The sequence below is a fragment of the Typopeltis vanoorti genome, chromosome 24, assembly GCF_054136105.1.
Source record: "Typopeltis vanoorti isolate ZY-2024b chromosome 24, IOZ_Tvanoo_1.0, whole genome shotgun sequence".
NCBI lineage: Eukaryota > Metazoa > Arthropoda > Arachnida > Uropygi > Thelyphonidae > Typopeltis > Typopeltis vanoorti.
The window spans coordinates 35,797,657-35,823,795 of record NC_143572.1 but is presented as its reverse complement, the minus strand read 5'-3'; the positions used below and the strand labels follow the sequence as shown (position 1 = coordinate 35,823,795).

Genomic DNA, 26,139 nt, shown 5'->3' with positions numbered 1-26,139 from the left:
TTAAAGGAATGCGGAGAACCGACCAGGCCTTCTGACCTAATGTCCACTCCTCACCTTCTCGTGGTGCACCCTGTTGGGTATCTACCTGGATACTGAACGAACGAGGATGGGCTGGCAATTTGGGATTTAGCCGACCAAATTGTATTCTTATTGGTTAAACCGAAATAAAAAATGATGGTACGACATGACAAAATTTCATGCCGGCTGGGGCGTCGCCTGGTTAAACAAGGTCCCCGTTGTTTTCGCCAGGGAACCAGGGTGAACAGCGAAAAGTCAGCTACTAGAACAAATCTGAAAACAAACCCCAACTCAACATCACCAGATGTTAAAGATCGGTACTATCAATATAAGAAGCTTGAATGGCAAAGAAATGGAGCTAGCTGAGGAATTAGATAAGTACCAGATCGACATAATAGGGGTGACTGAAACAAAAAAGACAAAACTGGTGAGATCTTTCTGAGCAATAAATACAAAATGTTATATTCAGGCAATGACAATCAAGGAAAAGAAGGAGTAGCCATAGTATTCAACACAAAATACGAGGCTAATCTTCTTGAATGGCAGTCAGTCTCAAGTAGAGTAATGTGGGCAAATATGAGAATGGGGAACTGGACAATGAGACTTATTTGTGCCAATGGTCCCACAGAAGGTTCTACTAAAGTAGAAGTGGAGGAATTTTTTGAAGCTTTGGAAAAAACAACTGACACAATGAAAAAGGAAAAGTTGGTCCTTGTTGGGGATCTAAATAGCAGAGTAGGAAATGAATGTGAGACATACAAAAATATTTTGGGAAAATTTGGAGAAAAGAGCAAAGCTAATAATAATGGCAAATATTTGTTGGATTTCTGCTCAGGACATGGACTGGTTATTACTAACACCATGTTCCAACATAAAAATGTGCACAAATTCACATAGAGAGAAGAGGCAGAGAATAAGAAAAGTCTCATTGACTATGTTATTGTTGATAGTGATGTTTTCTCCCTTGTGCAGGACAGTAGAGTGTACAGAGGATTTGAAATTGGAAGTGATCACTATTTAGTCTTGAGCAGGATAAAATTGAATTTCATATTGAAAAGAATAACATGTAAGAATGTTTTAAAGCGAATAAAAGTTGAGCAGCTCTCAGATGTGAATTGTAGACTAAAATACACAAAAATTATTGAAGAAAAAATGAAAGAGTTTGAGAACAGGAACCAAACCTTGGAGATTCAGTGGCAAGCCTTGAAGAAAACCGTGATAGATTTAGCTAGAGAGGCAAGTGGTGAAGTTGTCTGCAAGGATAGAAAAATTAGAACTCCCTGGTGGACACAGGAAGTTAAAGATTCAGTGAAGGAAAAGAAGAAAGCATATCAAAAGTTCCTGTCAAATAAGTCAGCTTGTTCTCTTAGAGAATACAGAGACAAATGCAAGAATGCTAAACACTGTGTAAAACAAAGTCATGGGAGGACTTTGGCTAGAATATAGAAAATAAATATCAAGAAGGTGGCAAAATATTCTGGAGGTTGTTGAAGAAGCTTAGGAATGGAGGAAAGAGTGCTGTAAAAGGAGTTAGAGATGATAAAGGTGACATGAAAACAGGAGAAAAAGATATCCTTTAAGTATGGAGTAATAACTTTGAAAAACTGCTAAATGAAAAAAGCAGTGATGAAAGCACAGTGGTAAAAAACACTGACCAGGCATGCAGTTAGGAATACATATCCATACTTGAAGTAGAAAAAGCCATCAAAGGCTTGAAATGTGGAAAGGCAGCAGGAGTAGATGATAATCGACCAGAAATGCTGAAGTATGGTGGTATAAGAGTGTTACAGTGGCTGCACTGCATAGTTCAGAAAGCCTGGACAGAGGGACGAATTCCCAATGATTGGAGTAGAGCTCTCATAGTACCCGTATATAAAAAGTGAAATAAAACTGAATGTGAGAATTACAGAGGTATTTCCCTACTGAGTGTTCCTGGCAAGATCTATGCAAGTTTACTTGAGAAACGGTTGAGAAGAATTGTGGAAGAAAAGCTTGGTGAAGAACAAGCTGGATTCAGACCAAATAGAGGCTGTCAGGATCAGATCTTCACTTTACGACAAATAGTCCAGAAAGCATGGGAATATAACAAAGATCTGGATTTAAGTTTTGTCGATTTGGAAAAGGCATATGACAAGGTGCCAAGAGAGAAGCTATTCAATACGCTGCAGTTATATGGTGTTAATGGGGCATTATATCAAGCAATACGTAGTCTTTATTTGAGTTGTAAGTCAGCAGTTAGAATTGAATGAAGTACAGGAAGATGGTTTAATGTTAAATCTGGTGTGAGACAAATATGTACATTACCCCCTCTGTTATTCATTATCTATATGGATCACATTATGAAGGAAATTGGTATTAAACATGATATCAAAATTGGAGATGTTAATCTCAGCTCTTTGCTTTATGCGGATGATGTTATACTTCTAAATAAATCCGCTACAAGTCTGCAAGATTCTCTGACTAAATTGAGTAGCTATTGTAATAGACATGGTATGAAGGTCAACAATAAAAAGACAAAGACAATGAAAATAGGCAGAATGATTGAAAATGTCAACTGTGTTGCGAATGGAGAACCTGTGGAACAAGTGAAACATTTCAGCTACTTAGGCACGATTTTTACTGAAGATGGTAAATTAAATATAGAAATAGACAACAGAATCAGCAAAGCTGGTATGGTAGGAAGTCAACTGAATAAATTCATATGGAATAAGAGAGAAATTAGTCGGAACACTAAATTAGCTGTATACAAGACAGTGTTCAAACCAGTTTTAACTTATGGATCTGAGAGCTGGGTCAGAAGTAAAACACTTGGCCAAAGACTAGAGACTGCAGATGTGAGAGTCCTGAGAAAGATTATAGGCATGAACAGATGGCATCAATGGCAATATCATATTAAAAACGAGGATATTAGGAAAGAACTTGACATTGTCAACATCCAGGAATGCGTTAGCAGAGCTAATCTCAGGTGGTATGGTCACTTAAACAGAATGGGCAAAGAAAGATTAGCAAAAACAAGTGTTCTCTGCCAGGTTGGCAGCAAAATGACCCAGAGGAAGACCAAGATATAGGTGGATTGATACAGTACGAAGTGCCTTAGACGATAGAAATATAAGATCTGATAATGTTGAAGCCTTGACAAGTAACAGACTGATTTGGAGGAAAATTGTAGATAGGAAGTTAGTAATGATGTAATTTTTTTCATGTAGTACTATCATATCCTGTACACCCCTTGAGGGTACATGGCAGGAATTTGATGATGATGATGACTAGCTTCCATACACTCATATGATATCCTTCCCTTTCATTTCTGCCATCCATGGAAATACCTAACTGATTTCTACAATTATTTTATAGTCACTTGAGTTATAATTTCATAAATTTCTTCCTCCTTGATACTTCTACATGTTAGTCCACCAAGTCACCAATAGGGACAAGGAAGAAATCTCTATTATAATCAGATCCTCCAATGCTAGGACCAAATCCAAAACTCTTGATCCTTGTGTTCCCACTACTACATGTTACCTGAGACATTTGTCCCTTATATTAATATTTCAAATCTTTTAGGGAATCAAAGCTGAGGCAATTTGGTCATGTTATGCAGTGAGAGGAAGGAGAGTGCTGGAGATGAAGCCAAAAGAAGTAAGGGAAGACCTAAACAACAATGGCTGGACAGTTTGAGAGGGGGGGGGACCTCCAAGACCTCTGACTAGAGGAGAAAATGGCCTTGGATAGAACTGAGTGGAGGGAGTTGATCTGCTGCAGCAATCCTACTTGAGTGGGAATAAAGCTGAAGAAGAAGTTTAATATTTCAAACCATTTGAACTTTTATTATTAGCATGATCATGTGATACCTCCAAAGTCTGAGGACTCATTACGGATGGCACTCTACTTGACTGCACTACACACATCTCACCATCTTCCCTACTACTTAATCCTCCAACTACACAACTCACCATTGAATTTAACTTTACAGTGCTACACGCACACTGAATACCAGAAAAAGTAATTAATGCCAAATCCCCACCATTAACAATTTATTATTATTATCCTAAAACTCCATGGAACCGAAGACTCATCTAGGAGGGCCTTTTGTCATACCCATAGCTCATCATACCTTGCCTTAAATACATTCAAATTCACTGAGGACACCACACATACACTCAGACAAGGCATTCCAATCATTCACAAGTCTGCATGAAAAAATCTTGCTTCTCACTTCCTTGTTCGCACCCTCCAGAGATGACCACATGTTCTCCCACCATTTTATGAAACACCTCTTCAACATTGATCCTATAACAACCCCTTACAAACTTGTACATCTCTATCAAATCACCCCTCTTCCATCTATCCACTAGACTCTGTAAATTTCATCTTTTCAACCTTTCCTCACATTCAACATTCCAGAGATCTGAAACTACCTTAATCACCTCTGGACCCTTTCCAACATTTCTTCATCCTTTTGAAAAACTAGGTGAAATCTGTGCACAGTAGTCCATGTGGTCTAATCAAGACCTTATACAATGGAACAAGAATATCCTTACTTCTACAAATCAGCATCCTCCACATCATTTCCAGAATTCATTGTTTCCTCACAATTTTGGGAATATGTCCTCTAAATTTCAGATCTCTTACTTCCTCCACCTCCAACAATATATTCCCACCAAGTGTAAAATCTACATCCCATCTTTGTTTCCTAAATTTTGAAACCTTACATTTTGCAACACTGAACTGACTATTCAAGTCTTCTTGTAAGGCCAAAACATCTGCTCTACTCCTTATAGTTCATCCCAACTTTGCATCAAATGCAAACAACATTATCCTCATCCAAATCTTCCCCAATATCATTAACATACATGTTAAACAGCTATGGCCCTGAAACAGATCCAAAGAGGCACACCACTACTGACTTTACTATTACAGGATATTGCTCCTCATACAGAACTTGCTGATACCTATCAGACAATCTTCAATCCAATGCACTAGTCTAATATCGAACCCCATCTGCATTAGTTTGACTATCAACATATCATGCAGTAATCTATCAAAAGCCTTTGCAAAATCTAAGTGTACTACTGTGTATCCATCTGATGACTAAAACATGACCTCCTGTTAACCAGTGCTATCCATCAAAGACAATATCACTGTTGCCAACCCAATTCTGGATCCTGGTTCTCACCAGCTTCTCCAATTTAACCATAAATGAAACACAGATAAGCCAATAATTTGAGTTCTGTCATCTCCCTTATGAAATGGCACAATCTTGCCTTCCTTCCACTCCTTTGGAACTAGACCCAGTGTAAGACTCATATTAAACAAATATGTCAAAACATGCCAACTCCCTGGCATGTTTTGATATATCCTCTGTAGCAGTTGTTCTTATACCATTTTCTCCAATCAATGTCATCCTTCCAAGGTCAGAAGGTTAAATAAGGTAGGTGTGAAATGGATAAATGAAGAGATTAAGCATTACAGAGGAAAACTGCATTATGGAGGCAACATAAAAAGGAGTAGTAATAATTAATTCCATGAGGATTACAAAGAACAGGCAAGGAGGGTAACACTGCTGCTCATACTTCACTTTTGCTACCCTTACCAACAAATTCACCCTTCTTGCATGTTCTTTGTAATCCTCATAGAATTGATTATTACCACTCCCTTTATGTTGGCTCCATAATGCAGTTTTCCTCTGTATCACATGCTTAATCTCTTCATTCATCCATTTCACACCTACTTTATTTAACCTTCTGACCTGTGGAATACATTTAGATATTGCTTCTATTAGATAGTTCTTGATATCACCCAAGCAGTCTTGATCTCCTTTCCAACCAACTCCTCATTCCATACTACACCTGCAAGCTATCTCCTGAGCTTCTCATAATCACCAGCCTTGTAGCTCCACATATGCCTTTTCCTCACAGAGGTCCTCACACTGCTAGCAACCATCCAGTTAATCACTTTATAATCACTCTCACTAACTGGAGGAGTGATATGACACCTCATTTATAATAACATCCTCTGATGAAATGATCAAATACAAGATCCAAGCTACTGGTAAGGCCACCCTGGTCAAGATGGGGAGGCCTTACCAGAAGTTTAGTTACTGCTGACATAGCTCTTGAGGTCATTGATGCACACATGCCTCCATACTGCGTCAAGGTGGAGATACTATTAAGGAGCTGGGCAATTTTAATTATGGCAATACAGATTGGGATGATGAGATAACAACTGGAAGTAAAGAAAATGATTTTCAATTTTTTGAGGGAGAACTACTTCAGGCAGTCTGTAAGAGAGGACACACAAGGATTTGAGGATCTTGTATTTGATCATCTCATCAGAGGATGTTATTATAAATGAGGTGTCAAATCACCTCTCCATTTGGTGAGAGTGATCATGAAGTGATTACCTGGGTGGTTGCTAGTTCTGTGAGGACCTCTGTTAGGAAATGGCATATGTGGAACTACAAGGCTGGTGATTATGAAAAGCTCATAATCTGCACCTTGACACAGTATGGAGGCTTGTGCGCATCAATGACCTGAAGAACTATGCCAGTAGTAGCTAAACTACTAGTAAGGACTCCCTAGCTGGACAGGTTCAAGAGTAGGGCGATACCCTGGTACTCCAGGTTGGGGAGTTTTGCGTAAGGCTGGATACCTTACCATGTAAAACATATCTACAAATCAGACGTTTGAACTGGAAAATTCATCAGGCCAAAACAACAGAAAATGACCAAGGAAGGATAAAGGTAACCAATTAGGAATCTCAAATATTTTAAATGTAGCCATGTGGAATGTGCAAAGCATAATAACAAAGGAATCAGAATTAGTAGAACTTATTAGAATTGATTAGAACTAAAAACTAAAAATGTTAATATACCTGTGATTATAGAAACAAAAAATTATAGGTATTATTTCTGGGAAAATTCCCATGTTACTCCTCTAAAATAAACTATTTTAGAGGTAGATGATGGTGTTGATGGAGATATTATTTTTATGGCTAATATAGCCTACTTTCATTTAGGAATGCCAATTTTTTTAGAATGTCATTGGCTCTTTACTCAAATCTTAGGGCATTACTGATATGTTATAAAACTAATATATGAAGAATAATATAAAATTAAGTGCCTCCGTAGCGCAATTGGAAGAACGACGGTACATTCACCTTCGATTGGAATAGGCCTAAGTTTGATTCTCGTCATGACGGGAGGAATCTTTATCTGGACGATTTCAATCAAAGGTGAGTTAGCCGATCTCATACAGAGGTAGCAGAGTTTTTTCTCCTGGAAACTCGGGTTTTTCATCCCCCATACAGACAAATCGGCCCTTCAGAACACACGCAATTTACAGACAAAAAAATACTAGTTGTGGTGGAGGTGGGCGGTAGATGATGGTGTTGATGGAGATAACTCGTAGTAGAGGTTCGGTGTAGTGGTTGAGACAGTTGTAAGTGTCCTCCCGCAATGAGTCTTCGGACTCCTTGGAGGTATCAGGAATAATAATAATAATAATAATAATAATAATAATATAGGAGGAAAATTCGGACATACTTTTTTGAATGTTGTTTGCTGTCTTCTTATCCCAGCGATATGCGTTCATCTGCTATTAAAGGAAGAGGGTTGTGGGGAAGTGGGGGTAAAGTAATGTGGGGAAATTATAAAAAAAAACTAGGTTTTTTCCAAAGATGTATAATATTATTATTGTTAAGGGTGGGAAGAGTGTGTTTGGGAGGGGGGGTTGAGAGAAGGATCTGAAGATAGAAATTATTCTTTGGGGAAGAGGAGAGATTGATGGGAAAAAATCAGGGGTGGGAGTAACGGGGTGCGAGCCGTTTCAACAGTGCATCGTCTTCGGAACTCTTGGGGGAAGTGGAGGCTATGTCATGTCGGCTAGGTGTTTCTGTCTTCAGTGTGCTTGTGTTGTCTCCTATTAGTCGAAGTCGTGACTTAATTTTTATGTTATGGAGCTTCCAACTCTCGAAGATTATGTAGTCTCTGAGACTACATAATAAATCAAGGTGTCAGACAGGAATGTAGCTTATCTCCAAATCCATTCAACATATATACTGATCAGATTATTAAAATATGGAAAACAACAACAAAACAAGATATCCAGTTAACCAGAAGAACTGTTATCAATATAATGCTGTATGCAAATAATCAGATTATATTACAAGACAATGAAGATGACCTTCAAAAATCGGTTCGCAAATTAAACAAAATAAGCCAACAATACAATTTAAAAATTTCACAAAAGAAAACACAAGTCATGGCATTTAAAGGTCGAGATCATGTTAAATCAAAAATAGTTATAGAAAATAAAATAATAAAACATGACAGAGTTTAATTCTTTAAGATGCATAATAACATATCTAAAAGATAAAGATATAGATGAAAAAAATAATTTCAGAAAATCTGTGTAACAATTAAAAGGACACTGGAAAAAAAAAAAAAAAAGACAAGAAACTCAAAATTTTATAAGGTAATGGCCATTCCCACTCTACTATATGGCTCAGAAACAAACCATTAAAAAGAAAGATGAAAGTAAAATATAAGCTGCAGGGATGAGATTTTTAAGAGCAATTAAAGGATGCACACCATATAAGAAATGAAGACATCAGAAAAGAACTACATATTTATGACGTAAATGAAAAGATCAAGAAATATAGAGAGAAATGGAAAGAATATCTATTTAGAATGGAAAGATATTGGCTATCAAAAGAGATGGATAGATACAGACCAAAGGAGAGGAGGGGAGAGAGACCAGCTGCAAGATGGAAAGACTAGTGAAGCTGGAAGGCAAATGTCTAATCCGTGAAGAGAAGAAGACAATCGCCCATAATGATCACCCTTTTCTTATTTGCTTTGCTAATTTACTAAAATTAGCAAAGCAAATAAGAAATGATTATACATTAAAATCATTTAATGTATAATTTTTACTGATTATACATTATATAATGATTATACATTGCATGGTAACTACCATCCATATTACCAGGTCTATAACAATATCCGACTAAGTATTTCATTCTATTCACCTCTATCTTACACCATGCTGCCTCAAAACAACTACCACATTTACCTCTTGCATCTCTACCTTGTACGGACATAACTCTTTCTCTATCATCAATAAAACTCCCCTTCCCTTTTAACTCTCTTTATCTTCACGAAACATGTCCTTCCATCTCTATTCCTATCAGGATGTCATTCTCATCCAACCATGTCTCACTTATTCCAACAATTTTTTGGGTGAACAGATTCAATCAATGCAATCATTTAATTTGCCTTGTTTCTTACACTTCTAGCATTTATATACAAACATAACTCATTCCTGGATCTATAACAAGTTTCACTGATACTACTTATTAGATGTGACTTCTCCATGCTTAACTTGAGCCATTTCTTTTTCTCCTTATTCATCTTAGAACTTTCTTCATATCAACTGTTTTCTCTTGACCCCAGGTCATTCCTTCCCTCCCTTTTTGCCTACACATGCATTCACATCCTCTTGGAGCATCAACCTTTCTCATGCTGTGTTTCCCTGTCCACCCTGAGACTCCCTGTTTACTTTGCACACTTGTTCTTTCATTCTCTATACTCATGCTACCTACTTCTTCATTCATAACCACCACTTCAATCTTTTCTTCCTTACTCTCCAGCACTTTCACGTTGCTTCTTACACAATGAAACCATTAATCCTAGAACAATGAATAGTTATAAAAAATTAAAATGAGCAGTCATGTGACTTACATTTTTCAGTATTTCTTAGTTTTGTTTTTTTTTAAACTGAAGTTTCTAGTATCTTCATATGGCATCCAGTTATTGCAAAATAGCAATTTTTTTGTTTGTTTGTTTTCTAATCATTTGGAAGTGTTTAAACACTGTCATAATCAAATTTACAACTGACCATCGCAGCATCTTTTCTAGTTTTTTTTTTTTTTTATCATTTTACCTTTCACATTAGACTATTTAATAATTATGAGTACTTTGCAATCTGGTAAATACATTATAATTCCATTCAGAGAATGAGAAGAAATTATATGCTAACCTAGAAGACTCATTCAGCAGTGATATCACTATCCGATGTGAAAATAACTCTCGTTGAAAGGCTCATAAGTTGGTTGCACATAAGGAATTCACAACGTATACTGGAATATAAATTAAAATAAACTTTAATATATACTTCGTATATTTCGGCAACACCACGTTACCATCTTCATGGGAACATAAGATTAAGACACGTGCATGCAGGCACTAAAAACAGCAAATGTAAATGGTTTCACCAGAACAGCCACTCTGGGCTTGCAGACCATGCTCTGGATACACGCCACAGAATACGGTAGAAGAAAGCCACAGTAATACACCGTAGCAAGTATAAAATGAAAGACTATTCATAGAATCAGCCTCAGACCTAAGAAACATGCCAAACCTCAACAAATTTGGATGCATGAGACTGTCCCAAATTTGGGAGACATACATCTTGAGAACTTCAGCCCAACGACCAATAATACCTAATATAGCCCGCTAGGGGGTACCATCAGGACTTTAGGAAAAACAGTAGTTTCCTCACTTCGACCTCATTTGCTGTTTTTAGAGGCTGCATGCACGTGTCTTAATCTTATGTTCCCATGAAGATGGCAACGTGAACGTTGCCGAAATATAGGAAGTAAATATTAAAGTTTATTTTAATTTATATTCCAGTATATGTTGTGAATTCCTTAAGTTATTTAGTAATCATGTGAAAATAACTGAGCAAATTTAGCTGTGGAATACAAAATAATAACAATAATCATTATTAACATGTGCTTCAACTGAAAACAATAAATGGAGAATTTAAAAACATGCATGACATAAATCTTTTCAGCAGTAATTTTGATTAGCATTAGCCACTAAGGTTCTGCCTACACCAACTTATTATTCAAGGATTTGATCTATGATTTGAGATATTAAAAAACACAAGAAACCAAATTAGAACTCTAAAGAAACTAAGTTCTGATTAAATTAAAGTTGCAAAAAAATTCTGTGAAGGTCGAAACAGGTCTGGGTAGTGACTCTTCCCATGCATAGTATTATACACATCCAAAAAGATTTTGTGCTTTGGCATACTAAGATTTGAGATACTAGAGGCAACTAATGTGACGCCATTAGTCTTCACATGCAAGTAGCCTAGTCATGAAGCTACCTTTTGTATAAACTTTGTTTGCTTACATTGGAATAATGGATCAAACAAGAATAGAATTTCTTGGCAACTTTAATTTAAATTTATAACTAAGTGAATAACTTTTTCCAAGAAAATAAGTTCCATATGTTTCTGCTTTATGCATTTTCATTTATATTATTTCTTCTAAGCAGGCTACTATCATTCTTCTGTGTTCTTCTGGATCAGTAAACATATAACTGGTGGTCAACTTCCATCCATACACATCTTCTGGGTAAGCTGCTACACGTGAGACCTCAATAAATGGCAAACTGGTCTGGGTAGTGGCCCTTTCCATATTGCATAGTATTATACATGTTCTTTCAGATGTGTGCTTTGCATTTACAAATTTTGTTTGCTTAAATGGATAAAATATTAAACAATAATATAATTTCCTGGCATTTTTAATTTAATTTATAACCAAGTGAAAAAAACTTTCTAAAACTAGCTTTAATCCAGTGCATTTTAATACGATGTTACACTTTTTTACTAGTTGTATATGGGTAAATTACTTGAGAATTACTCAGTGGTATAGCTAGAGCTTTTGCCACCCATCTCAATACACAACAAAAATACTACAAAAAGTCAAAACGACGTATAGGGAAATAAATTAAAACACTATGTTTATTATTGAAGTAAAACTTTAATTTCAACATTCTAAAATGTTATTTTTCTTGCTTTTCTGTTAGTAAAATCGATGACATTGGCAAAGTATATATCATAATAATGTAGGTAATTCTTAATCTATTGTATTTAGAAAAAATCCTGTCACAACTAGCAACACTTACAGCAATTGTGAGGAAAATTCACAGTAGTATTATAATATTTGGAAATGAGTTCTCAAGACTGTATTTTAGAATTAACTGCAAAAGTTCAAAAAGGTTCAAAGTGCCGCCCAGGGTAGACTGCCCCCTCTGCCCCTCCCTAGCTACGCCTCTGGAATTACTGCATTACTTGAACCTTGGTATCTCTTCTGGATCTAGCTCCCACTGATGTGGTTTTCCATGGATGTGGAATCCACTGAAGTAGTCTCAATCACTGCATTCCATTAGATGTTTACCTATAATATAGCTTCTACTGATGTGACCTTTATCAGGGCCGTTTGGTGCATGCTTTCCCCTGGGAGATGAGCAGTTCTGCTCAGTGATAGGGTTTATGCATCACTAAATGGAACTAACACTGAGTATCATTGACCAATCGAGAGTTAATGAATTAAAATTAGAATTTGCTGGCCTAATCATGCCAGCAAAGGTTGGTCAATTGGTAGAGGCTCTGCTACTAATGGCTCACACAAAAAGTTAAGCAAGTTTGAAGTTAAGCAAGAGAGTGTGCCAACCGCATCATTCAATGCGGTTGGCACACTCTCCCTTGATGAGTCTGTGGACTTCCTGGAGGTGTCAAATAATAATAATCATAATAATGAAAATAATCCTTTGGGTCAATAACTGAGGTTAGAGTGAGCTGAGGGATCGCTTAGTGTTTGGAGATAACCCTTTATTTATACAACGGTGAAATTGGTCTGAGTAGTGGCCCTTCCCAGAACGTAGAGCATTATACATCTCCAAAAGAATGTCTTTTGCATTATGGGATTCTAAAGCAATTAATGTGAAGTCATTAGCCTCTATATATAAGTAGCCTAATCATTAAGATACTTCACATGCAAGCTTTGTTTGCTAACACTTGGATAAAAGACTAAAAGAATATAATTTCTTGGAATATTTAATTTAACCCCATACACAGTTCAGTTTACTAAACCAATTGCTCATTCTTCTCTCATCCATCTACTATTCCTTGCTGTTTCCTCCAAGGACTACAACTTCTAAAACTTCCAAATGTTCAAGAAATACATCAACAAGTTCCTACATTTTCTTCTTAACCATTTTCACACACACAGCACTGATTTTCTATATGTTTTGGTCAACCTCTCATGTGAAGTTGATTTATATATATATAAAAGTTGCAGCCACGATATGCTAAACATAGGACATATGACATCCTGCAGTTCTCTACAACATGTTCATTGCATATCTCTTCCTGACTTTGCATCAATGACAAACAACTCAATATTTCCCCTTAAATCATTTCCTTTATCACTGATGTATAAATTAAACAGCAGCAGACCAAGTACTGATCCCTGTGGTACACCACTGGTTACCTGCCTTTTGATAGATTCTTCCCCCTATACTATTCATTGTTGTCTGTCCATCAACCACCCTCTTATTCAAATTATAAGCTTCATACCCATCCCTATTTTCTCCAATTTATGTAGCAGGTCCATATGGAATCCTGCCAAATACTTTTGCAAAGTTCAGCAGCATCACCATATAGCTATTTCCTTTATCCAATTAAAGCATCACTTTATTATAAAAAAAAAAAAAAAAAAGTGAGTGATTATTAAAGCAAGACATACCCTTCACAAAATTATGCTTCCCCTATAAAGTATCACATTCCTCTTCATCCATACCTAAGTGTTGGCTTTTATCAATTTTTTTCAATATCTTAACCACCACTTCTGAGATACTGATTGGCCAATAATTTGTTACCTCGGTCTTGGGACCTCCTTTATACAGTGGAACTATTTTGCCCTCCTTTTACCCTCCCAGAATTGAGACTTAAATTACACAGCTTGACTAAAGGAATTGACAGTGCAGATATTAGAGAAAAATTAAATATAAATTGCATATTTAAAAAACAGAATTTTAAAAGCATCATTTAGAATTATGAATAATAATTATAAAAGAGAAACATCTGTCAAACAGATAATGGAAATATTATTTTTCCAGGTTTTCATGGAGTCATAAGACTCACTGTAGGAGGCCACAATATCTATTTATCAAAACTAGTATTTAAAACATTCAATGATGGAGCATTTATTACTCACTCTGGGAATACACTCCATTCATTCACCACTTGCAATGCAAAAGATATCCTTTTCACTTCCTTACTCACATGACCTTGGTATAGTTTTCAGAACCTTCAGTTGTTCAACAAACATGTCAACAGATTACTTACTTCCTAACCTCTTGCCAACATATGGCACTGGTATGGTATAGGTTTTGCAATCTTCCTTGTGTGAGTTTAATATATTCCTGGCAGTTCCCAGCAGTCAAAGAACTCACTGCAGAAAGGTGCTCCATTTCACACAACCCAATCCATACACACATTTACTTTTAAAATATTTAAATTAATTATATATGATGATAACAGTTATACTAGACAGCCAGGAATTTTTAAGCTGGTTGATTTTCTCCAGCAAATTTTACAGAGACAGGAAGGAGTGATAAGGTTACATAAGTATAGCAATCAACTATACTTATATTAGCTAAAGTTCTTTAACTCGAAGTTTCATTGACAACTTACGTACATAAATTGGATTTAATAAAATCCATTACTTTTATTAAAGCAGTTGAGCTTTTTCTGTATTAATGCGTGAAGAATTTAGGTAAATATCTGTAATAATAAAACCTAGCAGTAACTACATTTCTGGTTATAATTTGTGCAGTCTAAATGAAAGAAAAATTAATTATTACCAGCCTAAAATTCATTACAAATCCACGTGTTCCTGAACCATTAACGAGTACTGTACTTCAACGGATACCGGTATTTATCGTAAATACACGTGACGCCATTAACCCACGAAATATTATCTATACTATACTAAGCGTTAGCTCTTTTTTTTTTTTTTTTTACTATACTATACATAAGCCAGATGTTCCCATGAAGTTTGTTATTAATTAATCGTCTAGGAATGAACGCGATAACAAGAATATTCGCTAGAAATGACGGAATGAAATAAACTTATGGTAAACTCGTGTGACAAATTTCAAATATAAAATATTTGAACTATTGAAATAATTTACATCAAAATAGTTTTCATATGTTATTATTAACGGAGTTATCATATTATTTATTTATTTGTATTTTATTTTATTTTTATTTGTTGCCTAAGACAACCCTTCTAAAGACGACTTTCCATATTTTTTCTTCAACATGTCCCATTTTGTCGACTTCAGAAACTATATGGTGAGACAAATGAACATCGCAAGCGGATGATTTGCTGAGTCAGTCTTCAATCCGATTCAGCCTTATGCACTACTTACATAGACAAAGTGGATACTAGATCCAGCATTATTTCAAAGCTCAATGTTTTGTAGAAACTATGAAAGTTTCGTAAGTTGACCTGAGAGCATACGAGAATACAATCCTCAGCATTCCCAAGTTGCCTTAGCTTGTACCACCTAAAAGAAATTGGTGCAGCCCCAGCGTCCATATATTCACCTTTTATTAGTGCATTTCATAAAGGTTTCACTTGCAAGACAGCTGTTTCGAACTGGTTGGTTCTCTTCAGAGACCTGGCATTGTATAAGTAAAGGCCTCTCTAAAAATTAGACGATCCCCTGATCACTCCCTACGAGTGACCGAAGGATCGACCAATTCAGCTGTGGTGTCACTCAGTGCTCACGCTACCACTAAGCAGAATCGCTCATATTCCAAGGAAAAGAATTCACTGACACGGCCCCGATAGAAGCCATGCCGGAAACTACTAATCCCAGAGACTCAAATTGCTCAATTAAAGCAGAAACCTTAAGAGAACAAAAAATCTCGTTCAGTACTAAGGCCTGTAATTTTGCGTTCAGAGGATTTGAGGCCTTGTATTTTAACTCTGAATTTTGTATCTTTTAGGGAAGATCTGATAAACAGGATCAAATGCACTGGAAATTTTGCTGTCAGTAACTTATAATGAAGACTGTAGCTCCATATTTTATCGACAGCTTAGGCTATGACAAGGAAAATAGCACCAGTTTGCTACTTCCAGTTAAATCGAGACGTATTCCGCGATTCTCTGGACCTGCTGCATCATACAGTGATTTGGTAGGAATTGAAACTGTTCTTCTGGAATGATATTGTTGTTGGTAGATGTTTCTTGGAGTTTTCTTGGAATAATTATCTGATAGCTTTCCAAGACAACAGAGAAGGCTGATGGGGTGGTAATTTTGTGCAAATTTTATATATTTTCCTGGCTTGGGACTTATAATTATATCTACTGTTTTTCCATCTAGTTGGAAAGTAGCTTAGCTGAGCATTGCATTATGAGAGCAACTATATGCATGATCGCTTTTTTGTGTATTTAATAACTTTTTTGTGATTCCATCTGGGCCAGGAGCTATTTTATTATTAAGTTTTTTTTATTATTATTATTCAACGGATTTCAGCTGGAGAGGTTGAGCGGATATTCAATTGTTGGGTATGGTGATTCAGAGAGCACCGTTCCTGTCGATGTACTTTAAAAATGAATGATAAGTCTGCAAATACGTAGTTGAGACTGAACTATAGTTCAAGACTGTATGCAAAAGCTTCTGCAATTTCATCATCAAAATATACAATACCACTCTCATCATGTATTGGTAGAACATGTTTTGGTGTTTTGCGAAGAGATATAAAATTTCCATAGAGATTGATCATCCTGTTTTAGGGAACGTGCTGTCTAAGTGATGGTTGCGGAAGTCTCTGATAGCATAGTAGACTAAATTAGTCGTCCTATTAAGTTCTTGATGGTCTTGAGTAGCTAGAGTTTTATGACATTGTCTATGCACTTTGTTTTTAGTACAAATAAGATTTTGAATTTCCTCTGGGAGCTAGTTTGGTTTTGTAAACATGGTAACAGAAGTGATTGCTGCTAGGCTCAATGTAATTTGCTTTTCTAGATTTAGTACAGCAGCTTCAATTTCTCCTTTTTGAGAAATCGATGGTACTGGTCCAATAAGATCAGTAATTTTTATGGGTAGTGAGTCCAGTTGTGATGATTGGGTTATTCGTATTTTCTTTTGGTACAACACCCCAACTGGAGTAGAACTGGCCTGTGGTCCGAGCTAAGATCATTAATTACTGTTATCCGATATTGGTAAGGAACATTTTTGAGAATGACGATATCAAGAACATCTGGTTGTCCGATCGCTCCAGAGTGTGTCGTTCCGAGTAGACCTGCAACCACAATACCACTGTTGGTAGCAAAATCATTTAGGATTTTGAGAATTTTTGTTCATAATTCTACTATTCCAAGCTGTGTGTGTTTTGAATTTAAGTCGCCAGCCATTATTACTGTGTCGTTGATATCCAGTAACTGTGAAAGATCCGAAGTAGAAATCTGTTTGTTTGGTGAGTTATATACAGTATAAGTTTTGAGACTGCTTGTGTGGACTGAATGAATTTGTAGACCCGTAACTTCTAAGGTTGTGGATGAAGGAATTTTCATTTCATTCAAGTTTAGTTGTATTTTAATAAAAATGGCTGTTCCTCCATCTCTGGCATCAGTTCTCTCATTTCTAAAGAGTTGAATCGTCGGATGGATTGTCAGATGGGCGCAGGTCAGTTTCGTTTATTAGCGATATGCCAATATTTAATGGGAAACAAATTCCTGTAGTTCATACATTTCGTCAAGGATGCCATTTGCGTTTCAATATATTATCTGTAATGATTATTGGTGTTAGTTGTGTTATAACTCATAACGGAGTGTGGAGAAAATACTTTGGGCGTTTTTCATGAATTTTTTTGTCGCTCTTGAGTAGGGTTCGTTTTATTAAATGCAAATAGCATTTCACCTAAAACGGCTGTTATCATGGCAGATTTATTAGAATTAGCTCGGTGGTAGTGAACAGAGGAACCTGTTTTCATCTTTAATGCATCGGCATAATAAGTATTCATGGAGACAGACGCGGAAGTTCTTGATTTAGATATAGATAGTATATGTTTATTTGGTAGTTAAAGGACTCGATTCTCGTGCCTTCTTTGCTATCATCTGATTACTCGGGATCTAATTAATTAGTGAGTCTGGGCCAGATATCACTGATTGCTACCAGTGGAATTGAACTTCCCATTCAGTCTCCAAACGTTAGATAGAGCTAGAATGGACTCGCCTACTCTCTATGTGGGAACAAAAAGGCGTTAGCTGATTTTTTGATTACTCGCGTGTTGCATACAAACTTTTTAGCTGGGTATGGACGGCCACATTTGGCCCATTTTGCTGATATTGTAGGAGGCTTCGTATAAGAAAACGTAGGATGCTAATCCCCACACTTTAGGCCAGTGGTTCTTAACCGGTGAACACTGGTGTTCCGCGAAAGGTGAATAGGTGTTCCACGAGAAGTTCTGGAATTTGTCATTTTTAAATTAATTCGTCAGCACAAATTAATTTAATAATGGTAATTGATGTTTAATTATTTAATAATCAATTATCAATTATTGATTAATAATTAAAAATCAGCTAAATTACCAATTAATTATTAATCATCCACTAAACCATATCCACTGAGCTACACAGGCTCCCTGTGTAGCTCAGTGGATGTGGCGTATGTACTCGACGGCGCTTGGCGGCACGAAGGAAGACTTGGTTTCGAGTCTAGTCGGCGACTAGAGGAAATTTTTCTAAGCCTTTTTTCGACCGGTTCCCGAGTTTGTCGATCTCTGGCACGGGCAAGCGGGTTTTTCCTCCCGGAAACTCGGGTTTTTCGTCCAGTAAACTGAAGAAAATCGACCGTAGAACCCACATTATTTCAGACATTAAATATATTGTGTTAGGGTTAGGGACCACGAGATGGCGGCACATTTGAGCCGTCTTTCTTCACTATGTACCGCTTAATTAATGATAGCCTTGGGCCATCTATCTCTGATTGGTACCAGTGGAGATTGAACTGCCCACTCAGTCTCCAAAAGTTAGATAGGGCTAAATGGCCTCGCCTACTCCCCGTATACGGGAATAAAAAGGCGTTAGCTGATTTTTTTTTTTTTATGTGAATCATATCAGAAAGCAATGGTTTTTGTTCGATTTTTCACACTATTACCATGTAGGCAATGAGTTTATATAATTTGGAAATCGTGATTTAACAATGAATCTTAGTAATTTTTAAGCTGTCAAACATTCAGTAAACAAGATAGCGGTTTCATATTACGAGTACATAATTAAAACGTTTCCAAAATACTCGCTTACTTCCGTGTTACATATGAATTTGAATCCACACCTGTTGGTTGGAGAGAACACAGATGCTGTTCACTTAGCCAAACAGGCTAGTACTGAAAGGCTGCTGATGCTGAGCTATATTAACTATTTATTTCATTATATTTATTGCATGGTTAGATGTCTAAAATGAAATGAAATTATAAATAATGGAGTTTATATGTGGAGACGTAATTTACAGGTATCTAATACTAGGTGTGATAATTTAATTCCCGGAACGGCCGCGTAGTGTCGTCCGTGTGGTGATTTGGATGGAGTCACGTGAGTAATCGTGTTTCTGCATCTTTTAACTAATGCGTGCTCAAACCCCAAGCGTATAGAGCCATTTGCTGGTTGGCTGTTGCAAAAAATTAATAGAAATATGCATTAATTATATCGCCGAAATGAAGCCTATTGGCTCTTTATATTTAAGAAATATGCATGTAAATTTTTGCATAAAACTGTGTGATCGAAATTTGGAACAGCGTTTTAACATCAAATTTTGCGTGAAAATTGGCAAAAACTGCTACTGAGACGTTGGAGCTGTTGAGTGGCATCGTAGCGCAATTGGAAGAACAACTGTACATTGCGCCATTCGATTGGAATAGGCCTAAGTTCGATTCTCGTCGCGACGGGAGGAATCTTTATCTGGACGATTTCAATCGAAGGTGAGTTAGCCGATCTCATACGGAAGTAGCAGGGTTTTTTCTACCGGAAACTCAGGTTTTTCATCCCGCATACAGACAATTCGGCCCTTCAGAACACACGCAATTTACAGACAAAAAAAAAAGAATACTAGTTGTGGTAGTGGTGGAGGTTGGAGGTAGATGACGTTGATAGAAATGACGTTGATAGATGTTCGGTGTAGTGGTTGAGACAGTTGTAGGTGTCCTCCCGCGATGAGTCTTCGGACTCCTTGGAGGTGTCACGAATAATAATAATAATCCTCTGAAAAAGTCAAGTATCTTTGAGTGGCATAAGAGATTCAAAGGTGTGTGTGTGGGGGGGAGAGATGTGACCGACTACCCCATAATTTGGCTGGCAAAAACAAAAATGACTGATGCAAATATAAACAGAGTGCGAGATTTGGTACAGTCTGACAGACGATTAAGTCTACGATTAATGGCTGATGAATTGCAAATGAATCGAGAAACAGTCAGGGTGATTTTAATTGAAGAATTGGGTATACGAAAGTTTCTGCGAAGTTTATACCTTGGATCTTGACGGATGAACAGAAGCAGCAACGGGTTCAAGTTGCGACTGAGCTTTCTGAAAATTTTCACATTTTTCCGAGAGTAATTACGGGTGATAAAACCTGATGCTTTCAGTACGATCCCAAAACAAAACGCCGGAGCATGCAGTGCAAACCCTGAGTTCTCCACGTCCGAAAAAACGCACGCATGTCACGTTCGCAGTTCAACACCATTCTGGTGTATTTCTTTGATCTTAAGGGGATAGTCTTCTATGAATTCATTGAACAGAGAAAAACGGTCAGCAACAATGCTCTTTAGATGTGCTAAAAATATTACGAGATTCTGTTCGGAGAAAAAGACTAGACTTGTGGCGTGAAAAGTGGATCATCCATCACTACAATGTGGCAATCCATAGTGCCCTCGTCGTGAGAGAGTTTCTTGCTAAAAATCAATTACCGAATTTGGTCAACCTGCTTATTCATCCGATTTACGACGTCCAAAAATACGACGCCATTGTTCAAAAACTATAATGTGAGAGAATTTGTCCAATGAGATGTGTGTGGAATGCATGCATTCCCAAATGAGGCAGGAGTTTGGATTGAAACTGATAGCGGTGGGAGAATGTGCAGAAATTGTAAGCAAAGTGAGGAGTTGAATTATGTGTCGGGTTGTGAGACAGCCATGGTTGAAGAAAGCCAGAATGTGAGTGAAAATAGTGGCTTGATAGGGAATTGCGATGTACAAGATGACAATGAGAGCGGTTATCTAAGAAAGAGTGAGAGCAACTATACAGAGAGAGAAAATGGTTTGAATGATAAAAAAAATGAGGAATTATTTGTGGGAGTGTAACTAAGTCGTACCTACCGGGTGCGAAATTTAAGGATGTAAGTTAGAGTATTAGAGTGCAAAAACAGAGGGTGAAAGAATTAATAATTGTGGCGGGTACGAATGAATTGAAAGGTGATAAATTTTTTATGAGAGAGGACTTGAAAGTATTGTTAAAGGTAGCGAAAGAAAAGAGTGACAGAGTTAGAATGGTGAGTCTGTTGCCGCGGTATGACAGAGAGGAGTTTAGAATGAGGGCCATAATCGCAAATGACATTATGCGCAGGATATGCAGACGGTGTGGTGTGGAATTTGTGGACGTGTGGAATGAGTTTGATGGGCGAAAGAACTTATACAAGATGGATGGCCTGCATTTGAATGGACTTGGTGTGCGAAGACTGGAAAAAGTGTTGCTGAATGAAGTGAAAATGGATGCGCAGAACCAGGGAAACTATAACTACCAAGGAGGGGGGGGGGAGTGGATATGCAGACATCAGTGAGACAGTTGAGTGTAAAAATGTATATAATGTACCTGAGCCAGCACTAAGTACAAAAAATGGGAATGGGATATTTAGAATAACGCATCAAGATAGGGGTGGGACAAAGGGATCACTGCATTTCATTTATACTAATGCCAGGAGTATTAGGAACAAGAAGGAAGAATTTTTGGCCTTGATTGGCTCTTCCTGGCCACAGATTATTGGCAATAGTGAAACATGGCTGACGAAAGATGATATAGTTAGTGGGATAGAATGTGTAGGTTATAGTTGTGTTTAGGAGGGACAGAAAGAGAATAAAATGAGGGGAGGGGTGTTATTGATGATAGCTGATGAACTGCAGCCAAGGAGAATTGAAGTTGTATTGCAGGATAGTGAAGGGAGCTCATTTGAGGCTATTTGGTGTGAGATTGAGACTGGCAGAATAAAATATACAGTTGAGTGCTGCTATAGATGTTGGAGATAGTATGCATAAACAAATTGATGAAATGAGTCGAAGGAGGGTAATTATTATGGAGGATTTTAATTATGGTAACATTGATTGGAAGGAGGAGAGGACACATGTGAGGAAGGAAATGGATTTTATTCAATTATTAAGGGATAACTATCTGAGACAGCATGTAATTGAAAATACTAGGGGTGTGAGAGTGCTTGACCTGGTAACAGCATCTCACAATTTGACTGTAATAAATATGACCATGTTGCCACCTATTGGTGAGAGTGATCATAAGGTCTTGACCTGGGAGGTGGCTAAAGGAGTGGAATTTTTGATTAAGACAGGGTATATGTGGAATTAATGTGCTGGCAAATATGACAAGCTTATGAGATTGCTTGGATCAGTGCCATGGCATGTACAACTGCAAGGGTTGGACGTCGATAGAGCATGGGAAGTGATCAAGGAGCATTTACAGGAGGTTATGGCTGATTGTATACCTAGGGTTCGAATAGTAAAACAAGTAGGGGTTAAATGGATGAATAACACCATTAAGCTTGAGCTGCAAAAAAAGAAACAACTGTGGAGGGAATTTAAAGAAAGGGGTGACCTGCAGGCACACGAACGGTATAAAGTGCAGGCCAGAAGGGTAACGAGTGTGGTAAAAACAGCAAAAGCCGATTATTAAAGGAAACTAGCTATGCAAGCAAAAGAGAATCCCAAACAGTTCTTTCAATATGCTGCAAGCAAGAAAAAAATTGTATATGGCAAAATGATTTTAAGGAATGACGATGGTAATGAGGTCACTGAACCAGTCGATATAGTGGAGTTACTGAGCGCGCACTTTGCAAAAGTATATCATCCAGGTGGTGACATTGAAAAAATGAAGGAGCCATTAGTTTATACGGGAATTGTGATGAATGAAGTGGAGGTGAATAGTCTATTACAGAACCTTAATGTGAATACATCTGTGGTATTGGATGGTATACCGGCACGGGTCTTGCGTGAAGCAGCTAAGGAATTATCAGTGCCCTTGACCATGTTGTTTAATCTGAGTCTCGGGTCTGGTTTAGTCCCGAAGGCGTGGAAGGAGGGGAAAATAGTTTCACTGCATAAAGGAGGATCCAAGACTATGGTTGCAAATTACCGAGCGATCAGCATATCAGAAGTTGTTGTCAAGGTCTTGTAGAAAGTAATCAAGAGAAAAATACAGAAATGGATTGATGAAAATGAGATACTGTACAGGAGACAGCATGGCTTAAAGGGTAGATCATGCCTGAGTAACTTGCTCAAGTTTTATAACAAGGTGACGGCTAAACTGGATAAGGGAAATGGGTTTACAGTGATACTGCTGGACCTGGCAAAGGCGTTTGACAGGATACCACATGGAATTCTAATCCGTAAACTACAACATATTGGAATGGATATAGGGTTGGTGAGATGGACAGGTGGGTGGTTGATGGAGAGATATCAAATAGTGGTTTATTCAGGAGTGGAGTCCAAATGACGGCCTGTGACTAGTGGTGTGTCGCAGGGTTCTATTCTTGGACCACTGCTGTTTAATCTGTTCATTAACGATATAGGGAAGGATCTAAGTGGAACAGTTCATTTGTTCACTGATGATGCAAAGTTGGGGAGTGCGATAGTGAATACAGAAGATGTCAAAGTCTTGCAGGATGACTTAGATAGATTGGAGTTCTGGGCTACGGAGAATGGATGTCAATTTAATGTGACAAAATGTAAGGTTATGCATTTTGGGGTGAAAAGATTAACAGCAGTATACCACATGGGTGAAACTGTAATCCAAGAGATTGATGAGACCAGGGACTTGGGAGTGTTGGTGGATAGGGAGATGAAGTTTAGGGGGAACATTGCGAAACTAAATCAGCTCATCAACTCACTTGGTTGTTGAAAAATACCTTAACGAGCAGAGACAAGCAAGTTATTGTACCTCTGTACCGAGCCTTGGTAAGACCTCATCTTGACTACTGTGCCCAGATATGGTCACTTCGGTTCCTTCTTGATGGGGAGGAGGTGGAGAGGATCCAGAGGCGAGTGACAAAGATGATAGCAGGTCTATGGAATGAACCATATGAGAACAGGTTGAAGATTTTTGGGTTGCAAAAACTGGTTGATAGGCGGGAAAGGGGAGATATGATTGAGACATTCAAATTGCTAAAAGGATTGTATAAGATTAATTCAGAGGATATTTTTGTGATCAGGCCTGGTGGTGGGAGAACTAGGGGAGCTGGGAAAGAGTGTGGTTAGCAGTGGTGTTAGAGCTGGGTTCTTTACTTTTTGAGTGGTAAATGAGTGGAATAAGCTGCCAGTGTCTGTTGTGGGTGCTATGACAGTGAGCCTGTTCAAGGCAAGGTATGATAGATACTGAGAGAATGTCGTATAGTTGTGTGGACATGATATTTAGGGCCTCCCTCGATGAGTCTAAGGACTCCCTGGAGTAGCCCGAAAATAATAATAATAATAATAATTTAGATCCCTGTGATTTCTGGCTGTTTCCAAAATTAAAGGCTTCCCTAAAAGATCGAAGATTTTCTGATATCCAGCATAATATGATAAAGGAACTCATGATTATTCAAGAAAAAGAGTTCCAGGCTTGTTTTCAATATGGGAACACTGTCTATGCCAGTGTATTAATGCACAAGGGGACTACATTGGAGGCCACAGTAGCCACTAATGTATAGTTCCGAACGTAGGTTTTTTAAAGGTGCATTTCTGAAAATAAATTCACACTTCGTGCATCTGCTATTTTGCAGAAGTAGAAGAATCTGCTAAGTTCGGTTTAGTTGTTGTTAATATGAAATGAATATATGTACAATGTTCGTTTGCTGAAATTACTCTCTTAATTATGTATAAGAAATATTCTTTCGTCATATTAGATTAAGTTTAGGTTAGGAAAAGTAAACTATAAAAAAAAAAATCAGGTATCATCTTTTTATTCCCGTATACGGGGAGTAGGCGAGGCCATTTAGCCCTATCTAACCTTTGAGACTGAGTGGGCAGTTCAATCTCCACTGGTACCAATCAGATATAGATGGCCTAAGACTATCATTAATTAAGCGGTACACAGTGAAGAAAGACGGCTCAAATGTGCCGCCATCTCGTGGTCCATAACCCTAACACAATATATTTAATGTCTGAAATAATGTGGGTTCTACGGTCGATTTTCTTCAGTTTACGGGACGAAAAACCCGAGTTTCCGGGAGGAAAAACCCGCTTGCCCGTGCCAGAGATCGACTAACTCGAGAACCGGTCGAAAAAAGGCTTAGAAAAATTTTCTCTACTCGCCGACTAGACTCGAAACCAAGTCTTCCTTCGTCCGGCCAAGCGCTGTGGTATGCAAACGCCACATCCAATGAGCTACACAGGCTCTCAAAGTAAACTATCTGAAGCTAAAATTAAAATAATTTATACTCAGTGAATTTTCCAAAATGAACCGGACTCAAATGATGTTACTTTGTTTTGATCGGGTTAAATTAATATTAAGTTAATTTTAAGATTAGATTAATGTCTGGTGAAATTGTGTGATGTAGATTTTGGTTTAGAGCTTAAACACGTTTTTATTTAGTCATGACCACTACATATTTTGTGAAATCCCATGCAGGATACGAATGTGTATCTGCAACTTTCATGGGGGGGGAGAAGTGAAGGCGTTAGTGGATTTTATTTATTTATAACATACAAGGTGTTAGACAGTTCAAACTAACTAACCAGTAATGCCTTTCATCCCATATAGGAGTAAGCGAGGAGATTCTGGTTTATTCTAACTTTTGGAGACCGCACTGAAAGGGGGGGTAGTTCAATCTCTACTGGTAGCCAATCAAAGATAGCTGGCTCAAGACAACACTAATTATAAACGTAATCCAGTGGCCGTCATATTTTGACCCCTAATCCTAACACTCTATATATATTTCTTAAATAGTATTGATTCTGTGGTCAGATAATTTGCGCTTACGGACCGAGAAACCTGAATTTC

At 37.5% G+C, this 26,139-nt stretch overlaps 1 protein-coding gene across 3 annotated transcripts in view; it reads right to left on the bottom strand.

Moving 5' to 3' along the window:
• The window catches only part of LOC150093104 (uncharacterized), a 95,441-nt gene extending 80,513 nt beyond the window's left edge, over positions 1–14,928 (bottom strand). Inside the window, exon 1 of one of the 3 annotated variants that reach the window (XM_090413921.1) lies at positions 14,738–14,928. Coding sequence is in view for 1 of the 3 variants with exons in the window: in XM_090413920.1 (XP_090270046.1) it covers positions 14,089–14,110 (22 nt within the window). In the remaining 2 variants the exon portion in view is untranslated. Of the gene's footprint in view, positions 1–14,088; positions 14,387–14,737 lie in introns of those variants that run through there. The other 2 variants (XM_090413922.1, XM_090413920.1) reach the window with 2 other exon arrangements.
• Positions 14,929–26,139: the final 11,211 nt, after the last annotated feature.